The sequence below is a fragment of the Trichosurus vulpecula genome, chromosome 7 (assembly GCF_011100635.1).
Source record: "Trichosurus vulpecula isolate mTriVul1 chromosome 7, mTriVul1.pri, whole genome shotgun sequence".
NCBI classification, from domain to species: Eukaryota; Metazoa; Chordata; class Mammalia; order Diprotodontia; family Phalangeridae; genus Trichosurus; species Trichosurus vulpecula.
Genome location: NC_050579.1, coordinates 74,150,961 through 74,176,927, shown reverse-complemented (window position 1 = coordinate 74,176,927; position 25,967 = coordinate 74,150,961). Strand labels below are relative to the sequence as shown.

General features: G+C 39.0%; 1 protein-coding gene across 1 annotated transcript in view; it reads left to right on the top strand.

The window, feature by feature from the left end:
- Positions 1–389: 389 nt before the first annotated feature.
- Positions 390–25,967, top strand: part of SNX7 (sorting nexin 7) — a 126,161-nt gene continuing 100,583 nt past the window's right edge. The window contains exons 1-2 of the mRNA XM_036769205.1: positions 390–584; positions 21,860–22,042. Of these exons, the coding sequence (XP_036625100.1) occupies positions 390–584; positions 21,860–22,042 (378 nt within the window). The remainder of the gene's footprint in view (positions 585–21,859; positions 22,043–25,967) is intronic.

The window sequence follows — 25,967 nt, the reverse complement described above, 5'->3', positions numbered from 1 at the left end:
CCTAGCCTCCAAGCCTGATCTTTCTTAGAGGAGCAGTGTTGAGGGGGATCTCCCATCCCAGCTAAGGGCCTGCATGTCTCTTCTCTCCCTGGGGTTCCCCGTCTCCCACCGACCCCGGCACAGTGTTTAGCTGCTCCAGTGTTCTGCCCAGAGCGTGACAGCTGTGGCTGCCAGCCCAGCCCAACCCAGCCCAGCGCAGCCCCGACTCAGCCTCTGCGCCGCGTAGCAGGGATCTCAGCCCGGTAGTTCCGCTTCTGCGCAGCGCGGCGGGCCCAGGGGCTGGGGAGAGGACGGGGAGGGGAGGCGGAGGATGTGCGGCGAGCCAATGGGCAAGCTCGGGGGAGTCGAAGCCGCCCGGGCGGCCGGCTGGGCTCACACACACGGACGGGATGGACGGCGAGAGCTGGGTACCGCAGCCCTTCTCCCCGGGGCCCCCGGGCGGAGCGGGCTGCGGTGGCGGCGGCGGCGGGGCGGGCAGCAGTAGCGGGGAGAGCCCCCGCGGCGGCGGTGGGGCCGCAGTCCTGATGCAGCCCGAAGTGCTGGACCTAGATGAGGACGAGGATGACCTGGAGGTCTTCAGCAAGGTGAGGGCGGCGGCAGACGCGGTGGCTCGTCTGGGGGAAACTTCCCAACTCCTCTTCTAGAGCTGCCACCGAGCTTGTCAGCGGGGCCTGGTCCTGCCAGGAGATTTGAAGGGGGGGCGAAGAGGAGGGACGCGAAGGGAAAGGGTGGGTGGGGGTCTCCCCAGCTTCTTTTTTCTCTTCCCTTTCCTCCTCTTCTTCCTCCTCCTCCTCTTCTTCCTTGTCGTGCTCCTTCTCTTTTCCTCCTCTGATTGTCTTACCCTGAAGCTTTCTAGAAGCCAGACATAGGCTCTTTGCAAGCCTCCGAGCCTTTGTCCAGAGAGAAGTTTGCAGCCTGTAATCAAGCAGCCGGGCTTTCAATTCTCAGCCTCGCCTTTCTCCGTACTTTGACCCTGTGTGCTTATGAGCGTGTCTCGCTTTCAAAGACTGCAAAGTTTTTTTGTCCGACTGGGGTCAAGAAAGGAAAGTTCAGTCCCGGCATCCTGGATTCTTTCCCTTTCTCCACTGCCTGGCCCGAACAGACTGTGCCCTGCCTGGGCAGGGTGGTTAGATGCAAGCGGACTCAGTCCTTGCCTCTTCCTTTTCCTTCTGCCCTGAGAATTCAGGGGAGGAGAGAGTCTGGGGCTTAAAGGGCGCCCGCCTGGGGCTTCAGGTTGATTTAGATCTTTTGATTTAGAGACTGAGAATGGCAACCCCAGCTTTACACTTAGAAGTCCAGCCGGGGGAGCAACCCCTGTCCCGTGGCTGTCGCCCTGCCCCAACCACTACCAGTCTGGGGGAATAGAAGGGGATTCAAATAGAAATGAGATCCAAAAAAATCAACTTATGGAGAGGAGATCCAACTGGAAACTAGTTTCCCCACGTTCTTTAAAAAGCAAAGACTCGTCTCATGAGCCCTCAGGCATTATGTCCTGCAGGATTATTGAGAGACCCTAGATCCTTGCAGGCTTGTCTATTTTTCACTGATAGTTAATTCTTTCTTTAGAAAAAAAATGCTTCTTGAGGGCGGGGTGAATGAAACTCCAGCTTCTCCCAAGTTTCTGTCAGTGGAGGTAGTGGGTTGAGATTAAAACAATGTATTAATTACTGCTGCTTTTGCAGCAGTTAAATGTTACATTGAGGTCCTGGGTAAGGGAACTTAATTATAACCAGTCTTTTATACGCAGGATGGTGAAGGGAGGTGGCTAAGTGGACAAGCTAGTCCTTAACTTGATTTTGCAGCCTGAATTGCCTTAAAGAAGAATGAAATTGTAAACTTTTTTTTTACAGCAAGAACTGTCTCACCCCACATTATTTTGCTCCTAAGGCCTGGATTGTCTTGCTCATAATAGTTTATGAATGTTAAATGAATCCAATCCTTCCTGTAGTATACCCTTAGGATTGTTAAGTTCTTTAAATAGAATGTCACAATATTCTCCCACTTTACTTTTTCATTGAAACTAATTTCTATGGGGAAAAAATCAGTAATACAGCAAGCCTCCCAGATCTCTGATCTCTTGGCGCAATTTAGTTGACTAAGTTGTTGAATAAATTAATCAGCTCTAAATACACTTACACACCATGTTCACATTACACCATGATTGGTTGGCCTCTGTTTCCCTTCACGTTGCCACTCGATACGTCTACTGTATAATACTCATACTTAGTTGAAATGGAGCTAGCATGGCTATTGTCCATTTTACATTTTGCTAATATTTTATCCAACGTATTAAAATGAACAAGAAATGTTAGTGTAGGGAAATAAATGCAACACTAATGCAAAGACATAGATGCAATCTATGAGGTATATATAGAATGACTACTCATAATTGGAATATGTCAGTGGAAGATTATAATTTATTCAAGAAATAGGTCTATTTAAAAATAGTCAAGAAGGCATAGCTTTTTATGACAATTCACAAGAAATTTGCATATGTCAAGGCTCAAGATCTAATAATGTTGGATAGTGTCTGACAGTAATAGAATGAAAGTATGCAGACTTTTAGGTTATCTGTTTATATTTCAGTGGATATACAAATATTGAGCATAGAGCAGTGTGATCAGATCTGTAGAAGATCTAGAAAACACAAGAGATAAGTACTTTCAAATGTCTTAAAATCTATGTTGGAAAATAGTTTACTTAATCATGTACGGATGAACTAAAATGCTACTGTTTGGTTTCCAAATGAAAGTAAACCACTGATAGCAGGCTGGATATGGGACGATCCGGAGAGTTGAAAGATGAGTGGGAGAGAAAACAACATAGCAAAGGAGGAGTCTTTTGGCTTTCCTTAGTTGGAGGACAATATTTTAGAAAACTTTTAAATAGTTGGTTTTATCGATGGATGTCATTACCAAATAAACTATCCTATAGAATAGTTCTGATAATGTCTCCTCACTTCTTGAGAACCTTCAATGAAATCCTAGAGGTTTTCCAGTAAACTACTTATACCTTAGCCTGGCATTCAAAGCTTTCCAACTCTGACCTCATCTCATTCTGTTAAACTTCATATATGTTAATGTCCTATCCATATTTCAAAGTTCAGCCCAAACATTAACTCCTTCCTGACATTTTCCCTGATGTCTTCTGGTAGCCAGAAGAGACCTAGTTGTCAATTCTCAAAGCACTTTTTAATAGGTATTTCTATACATATACATTACAGTAGACCATAAGCTCTTTGAGGTCAGTGAATGTTTTATGATTTTTCATTTATTTGTTTGTTCATCTATTTATTTATTTTGGTTATCTCCAGTACTTAGACAAGTGTCTTACATAGGTTGATCTTGAATAAATATTCATTCACTTTTAATTGGGTGTCATCTCTTTTACCAAATTGTAAACTCCTCACAGTCTAGGACCATGTTTACTTTCATCTTTATAATTCTCCTAGCACAATACTTTGAACTGAGGAAATGCTTAATGAGTTGTTGAATAAATTAATCGGCTCTAAAATGTTAAGATGTGACTTTTCTAGACTGTATCTTGCTTATATTACCAGAACCAAATACCAAAGTCACGTTTCATGGTCAAAGATAGTTTCCTGGTAAAAAGATCTAAGGCTAGCGTGTATCTTACACAAACAAGGAAGAAGTTTTGGCAGGAAAGTCACTGAGTAAACCAAGAGATTTAAACTCAAAATTGAGGGGAAAAGTAGAGAAATACCCACAATAAAACTGGATACTATGGAGGAAAAAAACAGAACAATGGTGAAGCAGTAATTCCCAGAAGAAAATAAGTGTCAGTCAAGAGGACTTTTTAAAGGCCTCACATGGCTATTGTCCATTTTACATTTTGCCAATGTTTTATCTGACATATTAAAGAAAATGAACAAGAAGTGTTAGTATAAGGAGGTAAATGCAACCTTAATGCAAGGACATAGATAGTCTAAGAGGTATTATAAAATGGCTACTTATGATTGGAATATATCAGTGGAAGATTCCAATTTATTCAAGAAATAAGTCTATTTAAAAGTAGTCAAGAAGGTATAACTTTTTAGGAAAATCCACAAGAAATTTGCATGTGTCTGCATTTTTGTTAGAAGCATGGAATAAAGTTAAGAAGAGAATGAAATTGAAGTGATATTATCCCTGCAAGACAACCTGCTGGATTGAGGATATGAATGGTACTTTTCTTCATTCATTTCAGCAAACTTTTATTAATCACTTATATATAACATATTATGCCGAGTGCTAGAGGGGAGAAAAATCAACACTTTCACTCCTGCCTCAAATAATTTATAAACTAGAGTAATCACCCAAAATGTTAAGCCAGGGGTTGTTAATATTGAAACTGTATTATTTCTTCTTGGGAAGATTCATAGAGTTTTAGATTGTGATAGGCATTGGTACATGTGTTGCTCTAGAGTAATTAAGACATAATAGTTTGCTATTGCTTTACAAATGGTCCATGTGATCCAGGAATGGAGCAATTCTTAAATTTTTTTTTTTGTGTGTGCGTATGTTAAATGTTAACCTTGGCAGTTACCAGTGATGGTTTAGGGTTCCATGACTCCTGTGCAGAGTTGGACAATGACAAGAAGTTAAATTATGTGTTTAAAGGCTTTTAACTCACTGTTATCCAGTTTACTCAATAAATCAGAATTCCCCATTCACAAGGCATTGGTGGAGCTCTTAGCCAGAACAAATGGTGATTCAATAGAACCAGTGATTCGGAAAGTTAAAATTGTGAGGTAAGTTGTATTTATCACAACATACTATCAACTATTACCCAATCATAAACAAGATGAACCTTGAATTATTTTAAAGGATCGTCAAGAACTGTGGGCTCAAACCTTAGTTTTGCTACTTTTGTAGGCTATTTTTATCTCATCGTTCATTTGTTGTAGAGTCTGTTGACAAATGGACATAAGCATGTGACAGCAGCAGAATATCTTATTAAGGAAATTTAAATGGAGAAGCAATCCATTTGGTATAGCAATAAGAAGTGCTTAAATTAATCAGGATCTTGGATTTAATGGCTATTTTGATGGGTACACAAAACAAGAACTAGGAAATGTATTTATGTGTGTAATTAGAGGATCAAATGAGATAATATCTGTAAAGCACTTAGCACCATGTCTGGTACATAGTAGGACAATTTTTTTGCAAACTTTCTTTTCCCTAAAACAAATTGCCATTCTCCAATCCTGTGTCACCTTTCCTTTTTTTCATGATTTTCAAAGATCACTGACAATGACCCCATAATCACATTTGTCATTTCTTTTGGTTCATTTTGAGCTGGTGACTTGGATTCCTCGAGGGTATCTGACGTATTATCATAGATTTCAAATCCTTCTTAACTGTTTGTTTTTGGTCTTTCATTCCCAGTACAAAGATGATGATTCTTGGCAGAGAGAACAGAAGTAAAATAGGAGTTTAGTAGTTTTCTTAGCTCTGAGTATATAATAATTTAATTATAGAACTGAGACCTCAGAAGCCTTGTCATGTAACCTGTATCTGAACAAGAACGCCCTCTACTGCATATGGTTAGGCAGTTTGCTTGAAGGTGGAGGGGGAAACTACTCCTTCCTGGGACAGTCCATTCTGGTTTTGGATAGTTGTAATTTTTATAAAGTTTTCTTACTTAAAATTTGTATCTGCTCCTTTACAACTTTTTGTGGTGTCTGAATTACTTAAGACAAGCAACAATTTTAATATAGTTTCATTTTGTGACTTCAGTGGCCATATGTATGCTTCTATTCACACTGGGCTGACATAGAACTTCCAAATGAAAGTAGATTGAATTAGCTTCCAACTTCAGCTGGTTCTCTTGTCAGTTGACTACTGTATTTCATTCCATATACTTGTGGTTTTTGGCCCTCTTTTATTGTGTTTTTAATTCTATGGCTATTAAGAATGGATATTACAATATGGAAACATTTAAGAATTGTAATTCTCATAGAGCACACATCAGTGACTGCTAGAAATACTGCAGAAGCTATTGGTTTGGGAAAGTTGTGTTTCAAGAATCATTAAAGGCCAAAATGAATTAGTCTCAGTTGTATCAAAGCGTAGAAGAAAATTTAGATGAAATGAAAACCTATACCATGGACTGACAAACTATTGTTTTGAAATAGCCTAAGTAATACTTGGAAAACAAGGGACCTGGCAAATAGAAAGATTGCCTCTGAGTTTTCCACAGTGCACAGTAGCCTTCTTGAAGTTGGAAGAGTAGTGAGCGGACTAGTTAAAAAAATAAATAAAATTTAAAAACCTGCTATCCTTTAGTATGAAAGAAAAAAATGCCTGCCATATGCAAGACAATACAAAACCTGGAATATTGAAAATTGGAGGAAAAAAAGGTCATTTTTAATGATGACAAATTATGTAAAACAATTATAAAAGATGATAAATATTGAACATTTTGAACTCTTAGATATAAAATAATGTGATTATTTTACTTTGTACCAACTTTTTGCCTACTACTATATATTTGTTGCCCCTAGCTTTTCTTTCTCAAGCCAGAGGAAGTCTAATCCTTCTGCATTGCAGCCCTTTAGTTACTTGAAGATAGCGATTACCACCCCCACCAAAGCTTTCTTTTCTCCAGTCTTAAATCCCAGTTCCATAAACTGATGTTCATGGCTTGATTTTGAGTTCCTTCATTATTCAGATTGCATTCCTTTTGAAATCCTAGGTTACTGGTGTCACAAAGACTCTAGTCTCATTTTTCCACTACTCATTTGCACTGAAGTGCTAGTATGCCAGAAGGCAGCTAGCTTCTTTTCTACTCTGGATCCTAGAGCATGTTTTTTTTTTCCTTGTACTGTAGTGAATGATTCCCTACCAGGATGCTTGACCTAATGATTATCATTTAATATCACTTCCTAGTCACACTTAATTGGTCATTAGAAACAAGCATTCCTTAAGTGGATCACCTCAGACCAGGGACACACTCTTCCAAAGGTACAAAGGCCAGGAAAAGTGGGTTCAAACTTGGAACAGATAATGTGGGGAAGGGATAACTCACAGCTCTGGAAATTGCTTTGTTAGAAATCCTTTGTCTCCTTCATGGGGCCTTGTGAAATTCCCTTTGTCATGGTGTTGCTTTCTGGTGGGTTCCTAGAGTCCTGAACTTACCATTCCTCAACAAACCTTGTTTACAGTCTCCAGCTTCCAATGTAACCACCGCTAGAACACTGATAAGAAATACAAATCTCCTGGCTCTTTGAGGTTCATATAATCATCCTTTGGTCCAGGGCTTCTTAAACCCTTTCCACTCCTGACTCCTTTTCCTGTTAGTTGGGGTTGCATGGCCTGAGGGCATATGCAGTACAAAGTGTGCATGCTTTGTGTTCAGAACCAAGGCTGAAGTGAAGTTGCAGGATGCAACACAGGCAAGTGCTTCCCAAAACACCTCAGATTCATTGTTTGGATTAATTTTTGGTCATTGTGTGTTCAGAAACCTTTTACTATTACCAAATTTTTCATGACCCCATATAGGGTCACAACCTACAGTTTAAGAAGCACTGCAAGTCTGGTCAATGAGACTGGGGAGGAGGCAGAGGGTTTTCCCTAACCCGTCTCTCCATCCTCCTCCTTTCCTCCACCCTCAAAGAAATTTCTAATTATGGCCTTGGTTGGACTGCTCTTTTTTTCTTGGCCATCAGGCATTCAAATGCTGCATGGGTTCTGAACTAGCTTACTATTTTATGCAAAACCCACAGGATATGACAATTTCTTCAGGCAATCTCAGTATATTTCCAGTGTTGCCTCTACTCCCTTTCAGTCAATGCCCGGAAGCCCTCCATTCCTTCCCCACTTGAAGGACCCCACCAGGCTGTTAAGACCTAGTCTGATGCTTTTAATGGAGTGATTCAATAGCAATGTTTTAGACTTTTGTTCCCTTCTAGTTTATACCTCTGGATGATTCAATCACCAAGTCTAGGCCTTCTGTAATTATTTAGGGAGGAGTATGGAATACACCTCTTTTACTGTCGTTTCATCGCTTTGGTGCCCGGAACTGAATTGAGCATTCTAGAGGTGGTCAGTCCAAGGCAAAGAACAGTGGGACTATTGTGTCATTCATCCTGGTGCCAGGATGCCTGGCATCCTGAGATGGAACTCGGGACTCAAACTCCTGTAGAAATCATGTTTACACTCACTTGTTAGATTCTGGAAAGGCAAATTGGTTCAATGGATACAGTTAAAAACCTAATCAGGAATCAATCCACAAGCACATACTAAGTGCCTGTTTTTGCTAGGCACCATCTTAGGTACTGGGGATATAAAGAAAAAGAAATGAAACAACTTCTGTCCTCAAGGAACTTATGTTTTGAAAGGGAAGGAATGCACACATTTCAGCAGATAACTATGTATACACAAAGATGTGCTGGGCCAGCTGGAACTTGTAAGAGGTGATTGTTGAATTTTTCAGTGTGAGCATTCATACCCAAGAAATCAACAAACATAAATCAGGGCTTGATTTATTGTTTTATTGATTGTCTAGACTTAAAGTGACAGAGAGGATATTAATAATGCAGATTAAGCTTAAAAATGTATCCTGTGAACAATTTCTCCCCCCCGCCCCGCCTTTCCTCCACCTCAGCCAGTTCTTAAACATTTACCATCAGAGATCAGAAGAGGTTTCACATAGGAGGTGGCAGACGACTTGGTTTCAGATCTCACACTTAATACATCATAGCCTAGTGTGGCTATGGGCAAGTCACTGAAACTTGTTGAGTCTACTTTTCCTCATCAGTAAAATAGAGCTATTATTGCCTATAAAATGTAACTGACATGGGTATTTCTGGGTTGTGAGGCTCAAATGAATTAATATGTGTCAAGCACTTTGGCAAATTTAAAGAACTATATAAATGTCAATTTCTAATACTGCTGTTAACATTATTCCTGGGTGTCTATTGCAGTTACCCTGTGAGTTAAATGGACTTCTGTGGGCTGACCTAGAAACCTAATCACCACATATAATGGTGTTTATATAAGAAAATGCATCATCAGCTCCAAAGAGACTTAGTAATGAACTTTTGGAACAACACCCATTTAGTTCATGAGTTGGATAGCCTGTATGGCTGAAATTAAAATGTGTTTTCTAGCAAGGAAAAGCAGGTATCCCGATGACAAAAATAGCCTTTGTATTTGTGAAGCAACTTCTTTTTACAGGTCTCAGCAATTCTTCTTTGGAAGACATGGCATCCAAGCCTAATCTGATGATAGGGAGAAGGAGAAGTGAACTGAGTTCAAAAGGAGAGAGCAGAATCTTTCCTCAAGCAGGTTTGCTTTGTATTTGGCCTAATGCATAGCCGAAATGACGTTTCTTTAGTAAAACATACATATCAACAATTCCTCCCTGCTTCCCTCACCCAGTACGTTGTATGAGGCAGGATTTTAATTTGTTTGCATAAGTCATATGTTTACTTTAAATGAGCAATTACTACTGTTGCCCAGGGAGAGCCTTGTCCCTGTTCCCCAATTGGTGATCATTGAACTATTGTGGCACAGTTTTACTGCCTTGCCGAGGTGGCATGAACTACATATACACATAAACTTAGCTTTTGATAAATGTTTGTAAACCGTCATCAATGAAAACATACGCATGTTTATGCCTTGTTCTGTTTCCAGGTGGCAGAAAAGTATGGTAGTAACAAAATACTCAGCATTAAAATCCCTGGCAACTATAATAAATTTCTCACTCTGTATTCAGACATGCAGTGTCCTTTATGGCAAATTTCTCCCCTTGCTTTTGTTGTTGCTGTTAGGCACAAAAACCATAAAAAGATGCGTACCCAAAGGGAGTTTTTCTTTTTAATTAGCCCGACTAATGACTGTACCTGTGATTTCCTTGGTATAGAGAATTTCCTGGAAGATAAACCTCCTCTACCAAGGCAAATCAATTTCTTTTCTGTTAGTTGTAGGCTTCAAAAATTGTCCAGACCACTAAGTGGTTAGATGACTTGCCCCAGGTCACATGACCTGTACGTGTCAGATTCAGGGCTTGAACCTAATTCTTCCTGGTTCTGAAGCTGATTCTATAGACAAGGTTAGTCCACCTTTCTAGTGATTTATCTACTTCTTATTATGAAACTATGATAATGCCTTTGGTTTTTATTTCATAGTTCCCTGAATTCTGAGTCTTACTGCCTCTACTCCCCAGCCCTGCTATCCCAAGCAGTGGACCTTTTTTGTGACAAAGAAAAACCAACTGAAACTGTGACCTTTTCTTTTAGCATATGCAAAACTCCATACCCATAGCCCCTTACCTTTGGAGAGAGAGACTGATTTTGTCATCTCTTCTCTGCAGTCCATCTTGAACTATTATAAATATACAGTGTTCTTTTAAGTTACATTATTTTAGACATATATATTGTTTTCCTGGTTCTCATTGCTGTATCAATTGATATTAATTCGTATATTCATCATTTCTCACAAGGCAGCCATATTCAGTTACATACATAAACCATAATTTGTTAATCAGTTTCCTAATCCAAACTTGTTACCATTTCTTTATTGCCACAATGCTACCAATATTTTAGCATATATTGAGCCTAGCTTTTTTCTTTAATTTTATTGAGGTGTGTTTCCAGGAACAGGATCTCTGTGTTATAGGGTCAAAGGGTATAGTCACCTTTATTGCATCTCTTTGGCTGTGCCCTATGCGTGGTATGCTCTCTTTCCTCTGCTGTAACTACTGACCTCTCTGGCTTCCTTTAATTCCTGACTAAAGTCCTACCTTCCATGGGAGGCCTTCCCCAACTCCTCTTAATTCCATTACCTTCCCTCTGTCAGTTTTTTCTTCTCTATTTTATATATAGATTACCTTCTATATATCTGTTTGCAGGTTGTCTCCCCCATTAGACTGTAAGCTCCTTGAGGACAGGGACTGTCTTTATCTCTTTTTTTCATCCCCAGTACTTAATACAGTACCTGGCACATGATAGGCACTTAATAAATGTTTATTTATTGATTGGTAATTCCAAATTGTTTTCCAGACTAGTTGGACAAATTTACAGTTCCACCAACATTGCATTAGTGTGTCTATTTTCCCTCTGGTTCCTTCAATGTTGAATACTACTGATTTACTTTTTCATTATGTTTCATAGTAATTAGTGTCAAGAACAGTTGTGCCCAAATAAGTTGTTGTCCATCCTTTTCTCTCCATCTCACAAGCAGCTTATGTCTCAAAAGTTCATTTGTAAATCATTTAATTTAGGACTCAAAATACCCTTTCCTGTAGAGACAGTGTTAAAAATTGTTGTTAGCTTACCAGACTAGCCAATAAAAAACATACTGCCTTTGAAATATTATGTGTTTGCAATGAAAAACAGCAGAGAATTCTTACTGCTTCAGTGCTGCTGTACTACTTATAAAAAATTTCAGTAGAATAAAAATAGCTTTTTATTATATCTTGAATGTTGGCATTTGAAGAAAGCAAATTTTAAGTGGAAGATGAAGTGGAGATGAAAGTTTTATAGAGATTCAGAAAATGATTTCCAGAACTTGGTTGTTTACAAATATTTTATCTTTAATTTCATTTACAAATGTATTTTTTCTTCTTTCCTTCCTTCCTTCCCTCCCTCCCTTCCTTCTTTCCTTCTTTCCTTGGTCCACAGTTGGAATGAAGAGAAGGCAAGAGATTTTTATCCTATGCTACTTGGGCAATAGAAGGAAAACAGAAAATATATGTGTCAGAAAGTGTGGAAAGTCATTGGCTGAAGTATTTATTAATTTTTTCACCATGTGTAGGGAGAGGCTGAGGAAAAGGGGGGAGGGGAAGGGAAAGTACCTCTCACTGGCCACTAGGTGGAGATCAATTTATGCCAGCTCCCTTATTGTATTGAATAAGGTAGATGAGGAACCAGGCTGCCTCTTTGGAAGTGGAGAGGGGAACAGGATTCAGTTGGAGATTGATATGGATGGGATGTTTGTAGACTGGTTATTTTTAACTTGAGGAAGAGCTGTATTTTATTCAGCAAACAGGCCTTGCTATGTCAATCCATCAATAAGCATTTAATTAAGAATTTGTATGCCAAAAACTGTATTAAAGAGTAGGGTTACAGAGATAAAGTCCCTGCTCTCAAGGAGTTCATGTTCTAAGAGGGGAGACAGCATGTAAGTAAGATACATGCAGAGAATGGGGAAGATGACTTCAGTGAGGAAAGCTCTAGAATTTTGGGGTATCAGGAAGAAAATGAAAGGTGAAAGGAGCCAGAGACTCTAAGAGGGGGGAGAAGAGGAGGGCAAGTTTTTCAGTCACAGGGGAACAGCTGGCACAAAGGTACAGACATGGGACACAGAGTAAGTGGATGTAGGGGAAAAAGTGTAAGATGATTAGAAAGGTGGAAATGGACCAATTTACAACAATCTTTAAATGCCAAATAAACACCTTTATTTTTGGTCCTGGAGGTAATAAGGAAGCAGTGGAGTTCAGTAAGTAAGGGAAAGACTTGGTTAGACTTATGCTTTAGGAAAATCACTTTGGCAACTATCTGGAGGATGGATTGGAGCAGGGGAGGAGCTTGAAGTAGGGAAATCTTTTAGAAGGCTATTGCAATAGTGCAGGTTATGAGGGTCTGAACTAGGGGTTAAATGAAGAGAAAGGGGTGTATTCTGAAGATATCATCAACATAGAAGCAAGATTTGGCAACTTATTAGAGAATGAGATATTGAGGATGAACCCATGTTACTTACTGAGAATTTGATGGTACCCTCAATAGTCGTAAGGATAGCCATCTAGTGGATAGAGTCTTGGGCCTGGAGTCAGGAATTCAAACCCAGTCTCTGACATTTACTAGCTGTGTGACCTTGGGCAAGTCACTTAAGCTCTGTTTGCATCAGTTTCCTTAGCTGTAAAATGGGGACAATAACTACACCTACCTCACAGAGTTCTTATAGGGATCACATAAGGCATTTCTGAAGCACCTAGCACAGTGCCTGGCACATAGTAGGCACTATATAAATTCTAGTTATTATTATTATTATTACATTAATAATACTACTAGAAGGGTCGAAGGGAAAGAACATTAGACTTGTTTTATATCTATTAAGTCTGAGATGTCTTGTCTGTGTATGGTATATACAGTTTGATGTGTCCAATAGACTATTTCTGATGTTGGACTGGAATTCAGGAGGGAGGCCAATGCTGGATCTAAAGATCTGGGGATCATCTGCATAAACATAGTTGAATCTAAGGGAACTGATGAAAGAGAGGACAAAGATTGGATGCGGGCAACTGAGCATGAGAAAGTAGTGTCGTGAAAAGCCAGAGGGGAGAAGATGATCAACAATGTTAAATGCCATAAGTAGGTCAAGAAGGATGAGGTTTGGCAATTAAAAGATGACTGACAACTTTGGAGATAACAGTTTCATTTGAATGATGAGGCTGGAAGCCAAATGCCAAGAGTTTAGAAATGAGTGAAAGGAGAGGAAATGGAGACAGTGAATATGGCTCCATAGTAAGGGATGTGAAGCGTATGTTATATCCTTCCCTTGGAGACCTTATAATATAGATCATGATAATGTAGCAAATATTTATGTGTTCATTTTAAGTATATTCCCTTCATAGTTAAATTAGTCAAGGAAGGCTAGAAGAATTTCAAGGGTAGCTAAAAGTGATTTTAGAGTGGTGCCCCAACTGTCAAATCACTCATAAAATGTCATATATTGCTAGGAACATAGGTCATTGGATCACAAAGTAGAGCTGGGGGGGACCTTAGAAGCAGCTGAGTCCACCTCATTTTACTGAAAGAGACAGTGAGGCAAAGAGAGGTGGGTGATTCATCTTGGGCCACACATGGAGTTAGTGTCTGAGGCTACATTTGCATCCAGGCCTTTCTAACTATATCCAATGCTTTATCCATATATACCACATTGCCTTTCAAAGGGAGATACAGTCTTCTTTGGTTAACAAAATGACTCTTTCATGTTGGCATCTGCTGGAGCTCTCCTTAGAGGTAGACGTTTCTCTTCCACTTTACTGGAATGTTGGGTTTTTGGAGTTTTGGTGTTGGAGCAACTTACATTTATAGTTTCAATAGCCTAATGGCATTCCTGTCACAAGCATATGCATAGGCTCTGATCCTTCTCATTTGGAGTGGAGGCTACTGACAGCATTGCTGGGCAAATTTACAGGTATGACTGAAATGATTTCCACAACATACGAATGGAAAGACTATACTTTGGTTTGTGGTTGGAGCCTCAATTTATGGGACTTGCTTTTCTTCGTAGCTGTGTTTCTTTAACTTCACAATCTGCCATATTGTCTTTTTCCTAAAAGGATTGTTCCATTTGTAATTACTGTGTATTGGGTTGGCCTGTTGTTTTTCTGCCTGACCACAGGCATGCCAAATCCTCTACATTTCTGCTTCAGTGAGACTAGTAACGTATCTTCTGCCTGCCCTATTTATTCTCAGTATATTTTCTAGCAAACTAATGGGGCATTTAGCTGTTTTCCGCTTTCCACACCTGTTACCTAGGTCCACATGATGGTGCTGTGGGAAGTATGGCTCCAGCACTGGCTGATTGATTCCATTATGGGCCATTGCTGTTGGCGATCTTTCTTTGTCATTTATTGTGTAACAGTGTTGTAACATGGCATAGTAGACACATGTGTGCTGGACTGGGTCTGTCTCAGGTTTGATAATGAGATAAAATGAGACACTTCAAGGGTCATTCAACAGTTAGCAAAAAGGAGTTTTACTTAGCCTATCCTAGAAAGGATGTTCATCAAAGACTGGCATGAAGAAAACCAAATGAATTCAGCTGAGCAAACCTCCTAAACCTGAATTACCCATTGTTTTCAACTAGCTAAATATCAGAGATGGCTCCTGGAGCTCCTTGGGACTGTTGTGTGCTTAGACAACTAGCAATTTATGTCAACAGCCTGGTCTTTATTATCATGAGCCAACCGAGTCTTGAAGACAATGCAAATACCTTTTAAAGGAAAAGTGGCCTGGATTGCATTGGCACAGGGGATAGCATATTGCTCCAACTATAGAGGGCCAGCCTTAAAATCACAGAGACAGGGATTTGTGTTCTGCTTCTGATGTAGACTTGACACTGGCCAAGTCAATCTCTCAATGACCACAGATTACATAAATTACACTAAATATAATATAATATGATATGATTAATACAATATAATATAATATATAAAAACCCACTAAATTATAAATTTCAAACAAATTGCATCAGTGGAGGAAATTTTCTCACAGAGAATTCTCCACACTGATAAAGATCACAGGTCTAGTCCAAAATCGAAAAAAAAAAAAACCCCAACAAACCAATGACTTAAATTTGATCCCATTCTTTCCTCTAAGTCTCATAGGCACTGGAAAGCTTGGAAATTAGCCTTAATTGGGTATTTGGCTTGACCCTGCTTTCTCAACAGAGTCTTTCTGCCAACCTTCCAAAAGGCATCATGACCTTCTCGATTCTGGCTTTCTATTTAGCCTGTCAGGATAACTAGGAAATGACACCTTTCAGGTATTTGGAGGGGTGCCTCAGTGGAATTTCATAATAATGTTTTCAGCTCATCATAACTTTTTTCAGCCTCAGTCATATAAAAAGATTCATAATTTTTCTAAGTGTTATTGCATGAATATTTAAAGATTATAGTCCCTGGCTCACAGTAGCTACTGAATGTCAGCCATCTCATGCATTAAAAAAAAGAAAAAAAACCCCAAACTCCCACAAAACTATGTCTATAGGCCATCAAGTTGCCATATTCTTAGAGAACTAGAAGCATATGCTGATAAGTTCTTCTGGGTTCCTAAATTACTAATTCTCTTGAGTATGACTGTAAGAGGCACTGGATAAAACTTGAGCTATTTCCTAGTGCTGCCTTACTCTCCCTAGTGATGAACATTAGTCACCTCTTTTTTAAGCCTGCAAAAATCACCTGAACTTTTGCATGCCACCAAGGAAAAGTAAGAAAGACTGAAATATCATAAAATAATAAAATGGTAACTGTTTTCCCCTTCATTTCATTAGGGATGCTTAAGCTCAAAGATATCTCTGAGGTATTCCAATCCTGCAGAAAGAAACCTTAGCCCTACTATTCATTAATTCATTGAGGTTATAGCTCTGTTCCTCTTAGTTAAGGCATTCCATGCATTGGTTCACACTTAACATGTCCTAGAATGGGAATCTTAGAAAAATTTCTCTAAGCCTTCAAAATTTACCTGTTGGTTTGTTAAGCACAGAACTTGTGTGTTGTATGTAATGTGTTTGTATTTTATGGCAGATGGGTACAATATATATTGTGTTATTTTCTTGTCCACAAATGAGACCAGCAGAAAAGATACTATCTCTTCTGTTTTATCATATTCTAATGCTGTGTTATAATTCAGAAATCTTAAAGGTGATGGTATTTGGTAGGTGAACTGGAAGGACTTGGGCACAAAATAGCATAGAAGCCAGAGGCAGATTTTCTACATTTTTTTTTTTGTGAGGACCAGAGGAAGACATTTTGACATTTTGTGGCATTTCCTTAGAATATAATATGCTGAAGAAATACCATTCTAAGCCATTAGGGACAGGAGGCTTTACTGCTCGTCTTGGTTCTGGCCAGAATACATTTCCTCCTCACTCCCATTTCTTAAGATCCTAACTTCTTTCAGAGCACAGCTTGGGGCTGTCCCCCTCCCCTCTCCCCCACCCCTTTCAGATATTCTCAGTTGTTAGTGATTTTTTTCTTTTTAAACTGGACCTCATATTTAATCAGGCTAAGGAGTTCCTGGTGGGGAACTCCCTCTACTAATGTGGGTTGGCACCTAGTCAGTTAAGCAACTTGGTCTGAATCATCCAGCAAGTATGTGTCACTGAAGGGGCTCAAATCTAGGGCTTCCTGAAGCTGGCTTTCTGTCCAGTGTACCACACTCACTCTTTAATCTCTTGCATTATTTTGCATATAATTTTTATTTCCTTATCTGCATGTGTGTTTTATCTCCCTCCTAGGAAATAAGTTCCTTGAGGGCAGCAACTCTTTGTTTTTCTCTTCAATGCTAACATGTCTCCCTGTAATAAATATTTATTGAATTGAAGGTTGGGTTGATGTATCTTTGAACATGTGGACACATTGCACCAGAAACTCACGAGGACAATCTACAACATGAGAAATAAAAATGAAACTTAACTTCTCCATTTCTAGAGGTTTATTTTTGTCAATCTACAACTAATGCTTAAAGGAGTTCTAAAGAAGGGAACTCTCAGCTAGAGCAGGGCCTTGGTTGCTTACTGAGCTGATAAGTCCCTGGGGCCCTGCACACCTGGACCTCTCAGACAGCCCTTTCATTACAGAAGGAACCCGACAACAGCTTGCAGATGATTGTCTCAAGCCCTTTTTTAATGGAAGGGAAACTAGGCCAAGGAAGGCCAAGTGCCTCTTTCCCACTTTCACAGCATGTCACAGACAGCCTTTTCCCTAAATCACACTTCCAGCCCTAGTCTGCTCCTGGCCTGCCTCAGCATTGTTATTATTATTGTAATAAGCAGGCAGATTGGAGGGGTTTTTAAACCAAAACACAGCTGGTGAGTCTAATTTTAGACGGATCGAGATGAGTGTCCCTCTTTAACAGGCTTGGTTTCTCAAACTCCTTCCACACATTAAGTTGCTTTTTAGCCAGATGTCTCATGCCTGGTGAGTGCGTTTCTTTTGCATCAGCACTTTCATTGGCATGGTCTTTTCATGCCAGCATTCTAACTTAGCACACTCCTCACGGTGACTTTCTCTTTGCTGGGAAGAAGCAAAAAGCTGTTTGTGTGCAGATGGTCTATGAGATCCAGTAATAACTTGGATGGTTTGTGTCAAATTGATGAGAAGTTCCTGAGGAGTGTGTTAGCAAGGGATAAAGCTTTCTCCAGTGCCAGGCTTGAATCTAGAAGGTCGAACTATCATCTTTCCATTCTGCTACTCTGATGGGGTGTTCATGGTTATCAAATGCATACTATAGAAGTAATGCTAATCAGTTAATCGTTCTAAAATGTAGCTGCACTTTTCTTTAATATGCTCAAAATTTTCAAATCCGTTTTTTTTTGTAGTAACAGAGCCCAAACAGAATCTTTAATCTTCTTTGAAACTGATCAATTCACTTCTCTTCCCCCAACTCCAGGAATGACTCTGTTAACATGAGGAATCATCTCTCTCGCCAAACTGAGATCATTTAGTAATGATGACAATTCACTAAGATAATGCTTATAGCATTAAAGGCCAGTACCAAAAAAGGAACTAAATGGTGACATTCTTTGTGGTATAATAGATAAAGGTTCTGGCTAAACTTGGATTTAGGAAGACCCAGGTTCAAATTCCAAATCTTATACTTAGTAGCCACATGACCATGGGCAAGTCACTTAATTTCAGCCTCAGTCACCCCATCTTTCAGTTATTCTCGGAGAAGCCACAACTTTCCTGGGCTTCTGTTTTGTCATCTGGAAAATGAATCTATTTTGCCTCTGAGGTCCTTTCCAGCTCAATATCTGTGATCTCATGTCCTTTTACCTCAGTATTGGTGCTAAAAACTTTGTTCCACAGTAAATAAATTTACCATCTGGAAAATTGGCATTGAGAGGTAGAGAACAGTATTAGCAGTGAAACTGACTTTAATCCCCTCTTTTTCACTTAGATTAGACTGAAATGGTTTTTTTAAAAATGTGGTTTTCTTTTGTATATATTATGCTAACTGGTTTCATGTAAAAGATAGGAGTTTAGTACACAGATCTTTTTTCTTCTTTCAAAATCTGGAAGAGAAAACGCAAAGATTTCTTTCCCTAAAACACCATAAAATCACAGCTATCGTGTTGGCCCTAAGACGTGAGAATCCATGCCCCGAGGTTTTCAAAGTTTTGGACATGGGCTTTTCATGGAGATTAGAGATCTTTGTCATCTCTGCTGACTCATCCTACCATTTCCTCAAAAAAGAATATGCTGGAAAAGGTTAGCAAGAGTTCACTTTTAGCTAATTATAAAAAACGAAGACAATGGCAAACAAAAAAAAATTAGCAACAAAATATTTTTGTGTTGTTCGTGACACAGCACAAATCTCCTAAGAATTGAGATCTTCCTAATCCAATATAAAAAATACCCATTGTCAGAGTTTTGCTCAGAACTTCAATAATGCGTATGAAGTAGCCTGTAGGCATCATTCTATCCTTCAGAAATCTCAAATATTCCTGAATTTATGGCTGCAATTTCATGGTTTGTTATTTTTTTTTTTGGTTGATATGGAAACATTCCTCAGAATCCTTACTAGGCTTGCTATATTCTGTAACTTTGCAGATATCATGCATACTTTCCTCCTCCATATAAAGCTGTGTTTTTAAAAGGTAGAAGAAAACTGATTGTTAATTTGGAACCCATAATTTAACCCGGTAGAATTAGATGTAATGTAATTAGATAGGAAGATGAAGCTTGAAAAGCCCCAACTCAAATAGTTAATCAAAACAGGCAATTTCAACGCAAGTTTTTGTGTGTCTGGCCTATACTTTGGAATGGATCATAATTTTTCTCAGTTTTTTTTTTTTAATTTTGGAATTTTTTTAAATGACTTATTCTAGAAGGGACTTTTTAAGAGAGATTTTTTCAATTCAGAAATTCAGTAAACATTTATAGGCACTTACCATGATTTTTTTTCAATTCAAAAATTCAATAAATATTTATAAGTGCTTACTGTGTGCCAGGCACCATGCTAATAATCACTGGCCTTAAGTGGCTTAGAATATAATTTGGAGATATTTCACTTGAGGGGTTTTCAAGGTCCTAGAGCATAGGATCATATTTTAAAGCTTAGAGCTCACCTTAGAGGCCATCTAAGGCCATCCCTCTAATTTTGCAAGTGAAAAACTGAGGCCTAGTGAAATTAAATGGTCACACAGTAATAAGACAGGGAGCTGGGATTATGGTGCATGGGAAAGAGCTCCATACTTAAAGAGTCAGAAGAGCTGGGCTTGAATCTCAATTGTACCAATTTATACCTGTGTGACCTTGAGCCAAGTCATTTCCTATAGCTGGCTTCAGTTTCCTTATCTGATGAGGGTTTGACTAAATGATTTCTAAGGTCTTATCCTATGCTAAATCTTATGACTTTGGGAACCTAGGAATAAGCTGAATCTATATTTCTTCAGAGACAGGAGAGACCTAAAGGACTCACAGAATCCTATTAGGTACTGTTATAAATTTTAATTTCTCTTCCTATTAATCTATTTGACAGTTTTTTTAAAAAGTAGAATTATTTAATTTGGATCTTTTGCAGTCTGGACCAAGTATATTGTTCAAGTCTTCCTCTCCTACCATTTCCTTACCCACATTAGATATTTCCCACTCATGCCTTTTCAGTCATGCCACTTCAGTGACTTAGAATACCCTGCTTTCTTTCTGATCGATCCAAGTCATGGCTGGTCTCAAGTGACCGCGCCCTCCTGGAAAGACCTAAAATCATTTTTATCTTCAGTTCAATCAGGGATGGATCATATAGTACCCTCCTGATGTCTTATCTATTGTTATCTCTAACTGCTGTTTGCATCTCCCATATTTATTTATCTTTTTATTTCCTGTATGTTTTCTTTCTTCACCTAGTTTGTAAGATTCCCTAGAGCAGAGGCTGGCAGCCTTATTCTCTGTTTTACTTTGTCTTGGTATCTAAATATCTCTGTTCTTATTAATTGATTCCTGTGATGCAATTTTTAGGAAAACTAAGCTCAAACTATTACTTGGGCCTTTTTGACACAATATGTATTTTTTTCATTTGTTGTTCATCTCTAGTAAGAAAAACAAAAAGAAAACACTGAATTCAGAGAGCTAGAAAGGAATTCAGAGTTCAGTAGGTCAGAGTATCCAAGTTTTTCGGTACTTGTCCACATGACATGTATCTTATGTATCATATATAACTTAGATTGCTGAACTTAATTATGTAATTAACTCCATTTACCTTCTATTATGTTTGTTAATTGATCTAAATCTTCTAACCTTGACCAAACAGCTATCAGTTTCACAGTAGTAATAGCTAGTTCATGTATACCACTTAGAGAAAAATGACTTTTGCTCAAAATTTCAGGCTATACCCCAGGGTCAGGCAGACCTCAAGTTAGCCCTCAAACAGGACTCACTTTGGGCATCCAGGTCCCAGTTTAAGCCTATATTTTTAAAAATGAGGAAACTGACATCCTCCCTCCCTCGCCCCCACCCCTCCCAGGCTGTGACTTGACCAAAGTCAGGCATCTATTGTCAGATCTGCTCAACTCTTTATAGCCTAGTGTTCTTTCCCTGGGACCACAGTGTTTATAAGCTGCTTATTGTATATCTACTCTTTGATTTGCAGCTGGTTGTTAAGCCAGGGTTTTAGATTCACCTCTTTGTGTATTAGTTATCTATAGTACATTTCATCTCCATAGATGGAGGAGGGTTGGGGAGGAACCTGTGGCCTTGAGGGCACGTGTGGTCCTCTAGGTCCTCAAGTGCAGCCCTTTGACTGAATCCAAACTTCACAGAATAAATTAGATGGGGCCCCGAGGCTGCAGGTTCCCACCTCTGGCCACAGGCTATATATACACCATGGATCCTGTCCAGATATCTCCAGAAACATGCCATTGGTCACAAGGGGATACCAGGTAAGGGAGTGTGGCTGGGTCAGCATACATCATTACCACTACTGTACATGGCTCAACAATGCATTTCCAATTGGTCTTCATCTTTGTATAAAGAAGATAGCACTACTTTGCAGTTTGTAGAATTTGCTCCAGTTTACTGTATTAATATATGTGTCATTTTACATTAACATGGTTGGTGTTTAGGAGTCACAGAAATAGAAGAATTTTCCATGGGTAATCCTATCTTCCAATGATTTCTTCCTTAGGATGCCTCCCTGACGGACATGAACTCTTTTAGTCCTTTGATGCCGACATCCCCTTTATCCATGATAAACCAATACAAGTTTGAAGATGAGCCAGACTCGAAGGATCTTTTCATTACAGTTGATGATCCCGAAAGCCACATTACTACGATTGAAACGTTCATCACCTACAGAGTTACAACTAAGGTAACCCCTTTATGAGCTCTCTTCTTCCATCCAAAGCATTTTCTTTGAAAATTTAACAGTACTTCCACTTGATTTGACACTTGGCATTTCGGAATCTTGGCAGGATTTAGCAATGAATTGCTCATCACTGTCGAGCATTTTGTACAACTCAGATTTTCTCTTCTGTCCACCAGCTGCTTCCTAAGAGTTTGGTTAAATTCGAATACACTGTTGAAACTCCAATACAAAGGGATCCATTTTAAAGCAGTTGTGCCCAGTCTCTAATGACAAGTATATAGTTGTTGTTTTTTTTCTTTCAGTTTATAACATTACAACAACACCCTTCATAAAAAATGGCTTTAGTGTTCAGGGACAAAACACTGCAAAACTATGCGTTAAGCATTTATCAAGTTCATATACTAACATATATTCTGAAGCACTTTTAAAGATTTGACTGGTCCTCACAAAGTAGAGGTAGTTGCTAATGCCCTCATTTTTATAGGCATAGAAACTGAATTGTATGGAAAGTTTACCTGAATTGCCCAAGTTAAGAGATGGGAACAGAGTTTACTTTTGACTTCCTAGGGCAAAGCTTTTTTCAAGAAAATAAAGTAACAGAAGTTCATAGAATTTGTGTGTGTGTGTGTGTGTGTGTGTGTGTGTGTGTGTATAAGGTATATGTATATGCATGCATAGGTATATGTATATATTATATATACACGTACATATATACACACACACATACACACAGAGTTGTCTCACTGCCCCCTTCTCCTCCCATTAGTGCCTTTGTTCTAAGATTACCTGCACCCATTACGCTGTATTTGATTTTTATTCGCATAGTTGTTTGCATATTGTCTCCCTCATTAGAATGTGAGCTCCTTGAGGGCAGTCTGTTTTTTTTTCTACCTTATTTGTATCTGCAGCATATCACACAGTGCCTGACATGTGATAAGAGCTTGATCAGTACTTTTTGGTTGCTGATTTATTTCAGTGTCTTTAATCCGTCCCATTATCTTCTCATGCTGCTGTTACATACTGTGTCTCTGTTTTTCTTTTTTTGGCTCTTGCTTTGACTTTACCCCAAGAACAATCACAGGTCTCTTAGACAACATTAAGTTTGGAGATATTTTTCATCATCTTAGCTCCAGCGAGAAGAAAATTTTTAATTACAACGGCTCTCAAAGGCATATTACCAAGTTGTAGAGATGCTAAAGTCTGTGTCATTGATTGCAGCGCCTACATCAATGAATTTGTTGACCCCTAAAGTAGGCAGATAGATGGCACAGTGGATAAAGTGCCAGCCCAGGAGTCAGGAAGACTTAAGTTCAAATCTGGCCTTAGACTAGCTATATGACCCTCGGCAAGACACTTAAGTTTATTTGCCTCAGTTTTCTCATCTGTAAAATGACAAACCGAGAAAACATTATATGGAGTCATGAAGGTTTGGACATGACTGAAATGACTGAACAATAAAAGTATTGAAACATAATTATATATATTACATTATATTTATGATCATATATATACACATGTATGCATGCATGAGTTTTTAAAAAATTATCTAGATCTATAATTTCATTATTGTGAGATGCTTGCTATAAGGAGACTCCTGCTACCATTGAAAATTGACATCCTTTCTAAAACTTGTAGTCTTAGAGAGTTGCCTATGACACTAACAGGTAAAATGACTTGCCCATCTTCAACCAGACAACCCATAAGCATTTATTAAACACCAACTGTATGTCAGATATTGTGGAATAGGGGCTAGAGAATTGACCTTGAAGTAAGGATGTCATAGATTCAAGTCCTATCTTTGACACGCACACTGGCTATGTGACCTTGTGAAAGTCACTTTAACCACTCAGTGACCTCGGCAGAGAAAGTGATGATCTATATACAAAATGTGTCAAAATGTGTGAAGACCTAATTCAGATGTGGCTCAAACCAGATTAAAATGTAATTGGGAAATAGTTAACAAAATAAATGAAAAATACAACAAAAGACAGATAGAATATTTTAATATTAAGTCAATATGTGGCCTGCAGGGATCATTACCCCTGGTTTCTAGTTGAATATGACACCACTGGTCTATACCAATGAAATGACAAGTCTGGTAAAAAATGTGTCAAGAGCTATACTAGTAATACAAAGGTGACACAACCTCCACCATGAAGGAGGCTACATTCTATATTGGTAGAGACAACTTCTACAAACTATATAAAGTACATATTAAATATATAAAAGATACTTGGGGGGTGGCAATAGCTGCATGGGAGATGAGAAAATCTCTTATTTAAAAGATGGAGCTTGAGCTTAGCTTTGATGGAAATGAAGAATTCTAAGAGATGGTTGAGGAGAGAGTACAGTTTATGTCACTCATTTGTTTCACAGCTAGCAAGTATCAGAGGCAGGTCATGAGCCTGAAGTCTTCCTGATTTCTCTAACAGACTTCTCTCTCCCTCTCTCTCTCTCTCTCTCTCTCTCTTCCACCCTCTCTCTTCTTCCCTCCCTCTTTCTCTCTCCCACTCCCTCTCTCCCTCCTTCTCTCTCTCTCTCTCTCTCTCTCTCTCTCTCTCTCTCTTTCTCTCTGTCTCTGTCTCTCTCTGTCCACACACACACAAAACACAGACACGTATACCCCTATATGATAGATGTTCTAATAAAAGTAGTCCCCAGAGATGTTGGAGGAATCTGAATTTGAACCAATAGTCCCTGCCCTCGCTCCCTTAGAGAACCAAGTGCTTTTTAGAATACTGAATATATCCCACCTAGGCTATAATTGACCTGACTATGGAGATCTTTTCAAGAACACATATAGGGGCGTAAAGAATTAACAAATGTACTGTGCCCCAGAGGCCTGGGGAAAGTGCACCTTTTCCCCTTAAAAGATTCTGTATCAGAGATCATGTGGACTGCATTCAATCTGGGGGGATCCTGACCTGAAAGAGGGGAGTCAGGCTCTTCTTATGCTCGGTAGCTCATTATGCCTCAAGCTCTTAAAGCCAAATTTTGACTCCCCCAAAAGGAATAATAGGGTCACTCTACAAAGGTACTCAGTGTACAAAGTAGGTCATGTAGAAAACATCTGTTTTCTCTACCACAAAAGAAATGCTTAAATCACAAAGGACTTGTGAGTGCATACTGACAGATAATTACAGCATGGTGCAGTGACCCTATTGTACTCCTATTGTACTCTCAGGGATTGGGGTGATACTTAAGACATGAAACATTTCTTGGCATTGCTGAACATGCATTTCAATTTCACTATAGTTCTGTATCGTCTATGAAACTTATTCCAGGTCTTTGTCATCTGGCAAGTCAGAGCGTGGATTGGGTTTAGTATTATGATAGTGGTCTTTGCCTCCAAAAGTTGTTGTAGGGGCCAGCCCCTGTTTGGCAGCTAACATCTAGACCATTCCCTAGAAGGGAATATGCAATTATTTTTTAAAAATTAAATTTATTTACTTTTAGTAAGATTTTGAGTTCTAAATTTTTTCCCCTTCTCTCCTCTCCCCCCTCCCCAAGATGGTATGCAATCTGATTATACGTGTATAATCATATTAACATTTCCACATTAGTCATGTTGTGAAAGAAGAATCAGAACAAAAGGGAAAATCCACAAGAAAAAAAAAACAAAGAAAGAGAAAGAGAAAATAGTATGCTTCTATCTGCATTCAGACTCCATAGTTCTTTTTCAATGTAGATAGCATTGGGATTATGTATTTATTAAGTACCTACTGTGTGCCAAGTACTGTGCTGTGGTTTACAAATATTATCTCAATTGATCTTAGGAACTCTTAATCTCACAAATGCATTTGAAATAACCATCTCAAGATCACTTTTTGGTCACCTGTGATCTTGGAAAAAAAAAACTTATAAGGTTACTGCCAAAGTTAGAAATAGCTTTTTAGGATCACTGTTTGGTCCCCTGTTCTCTTGGAAA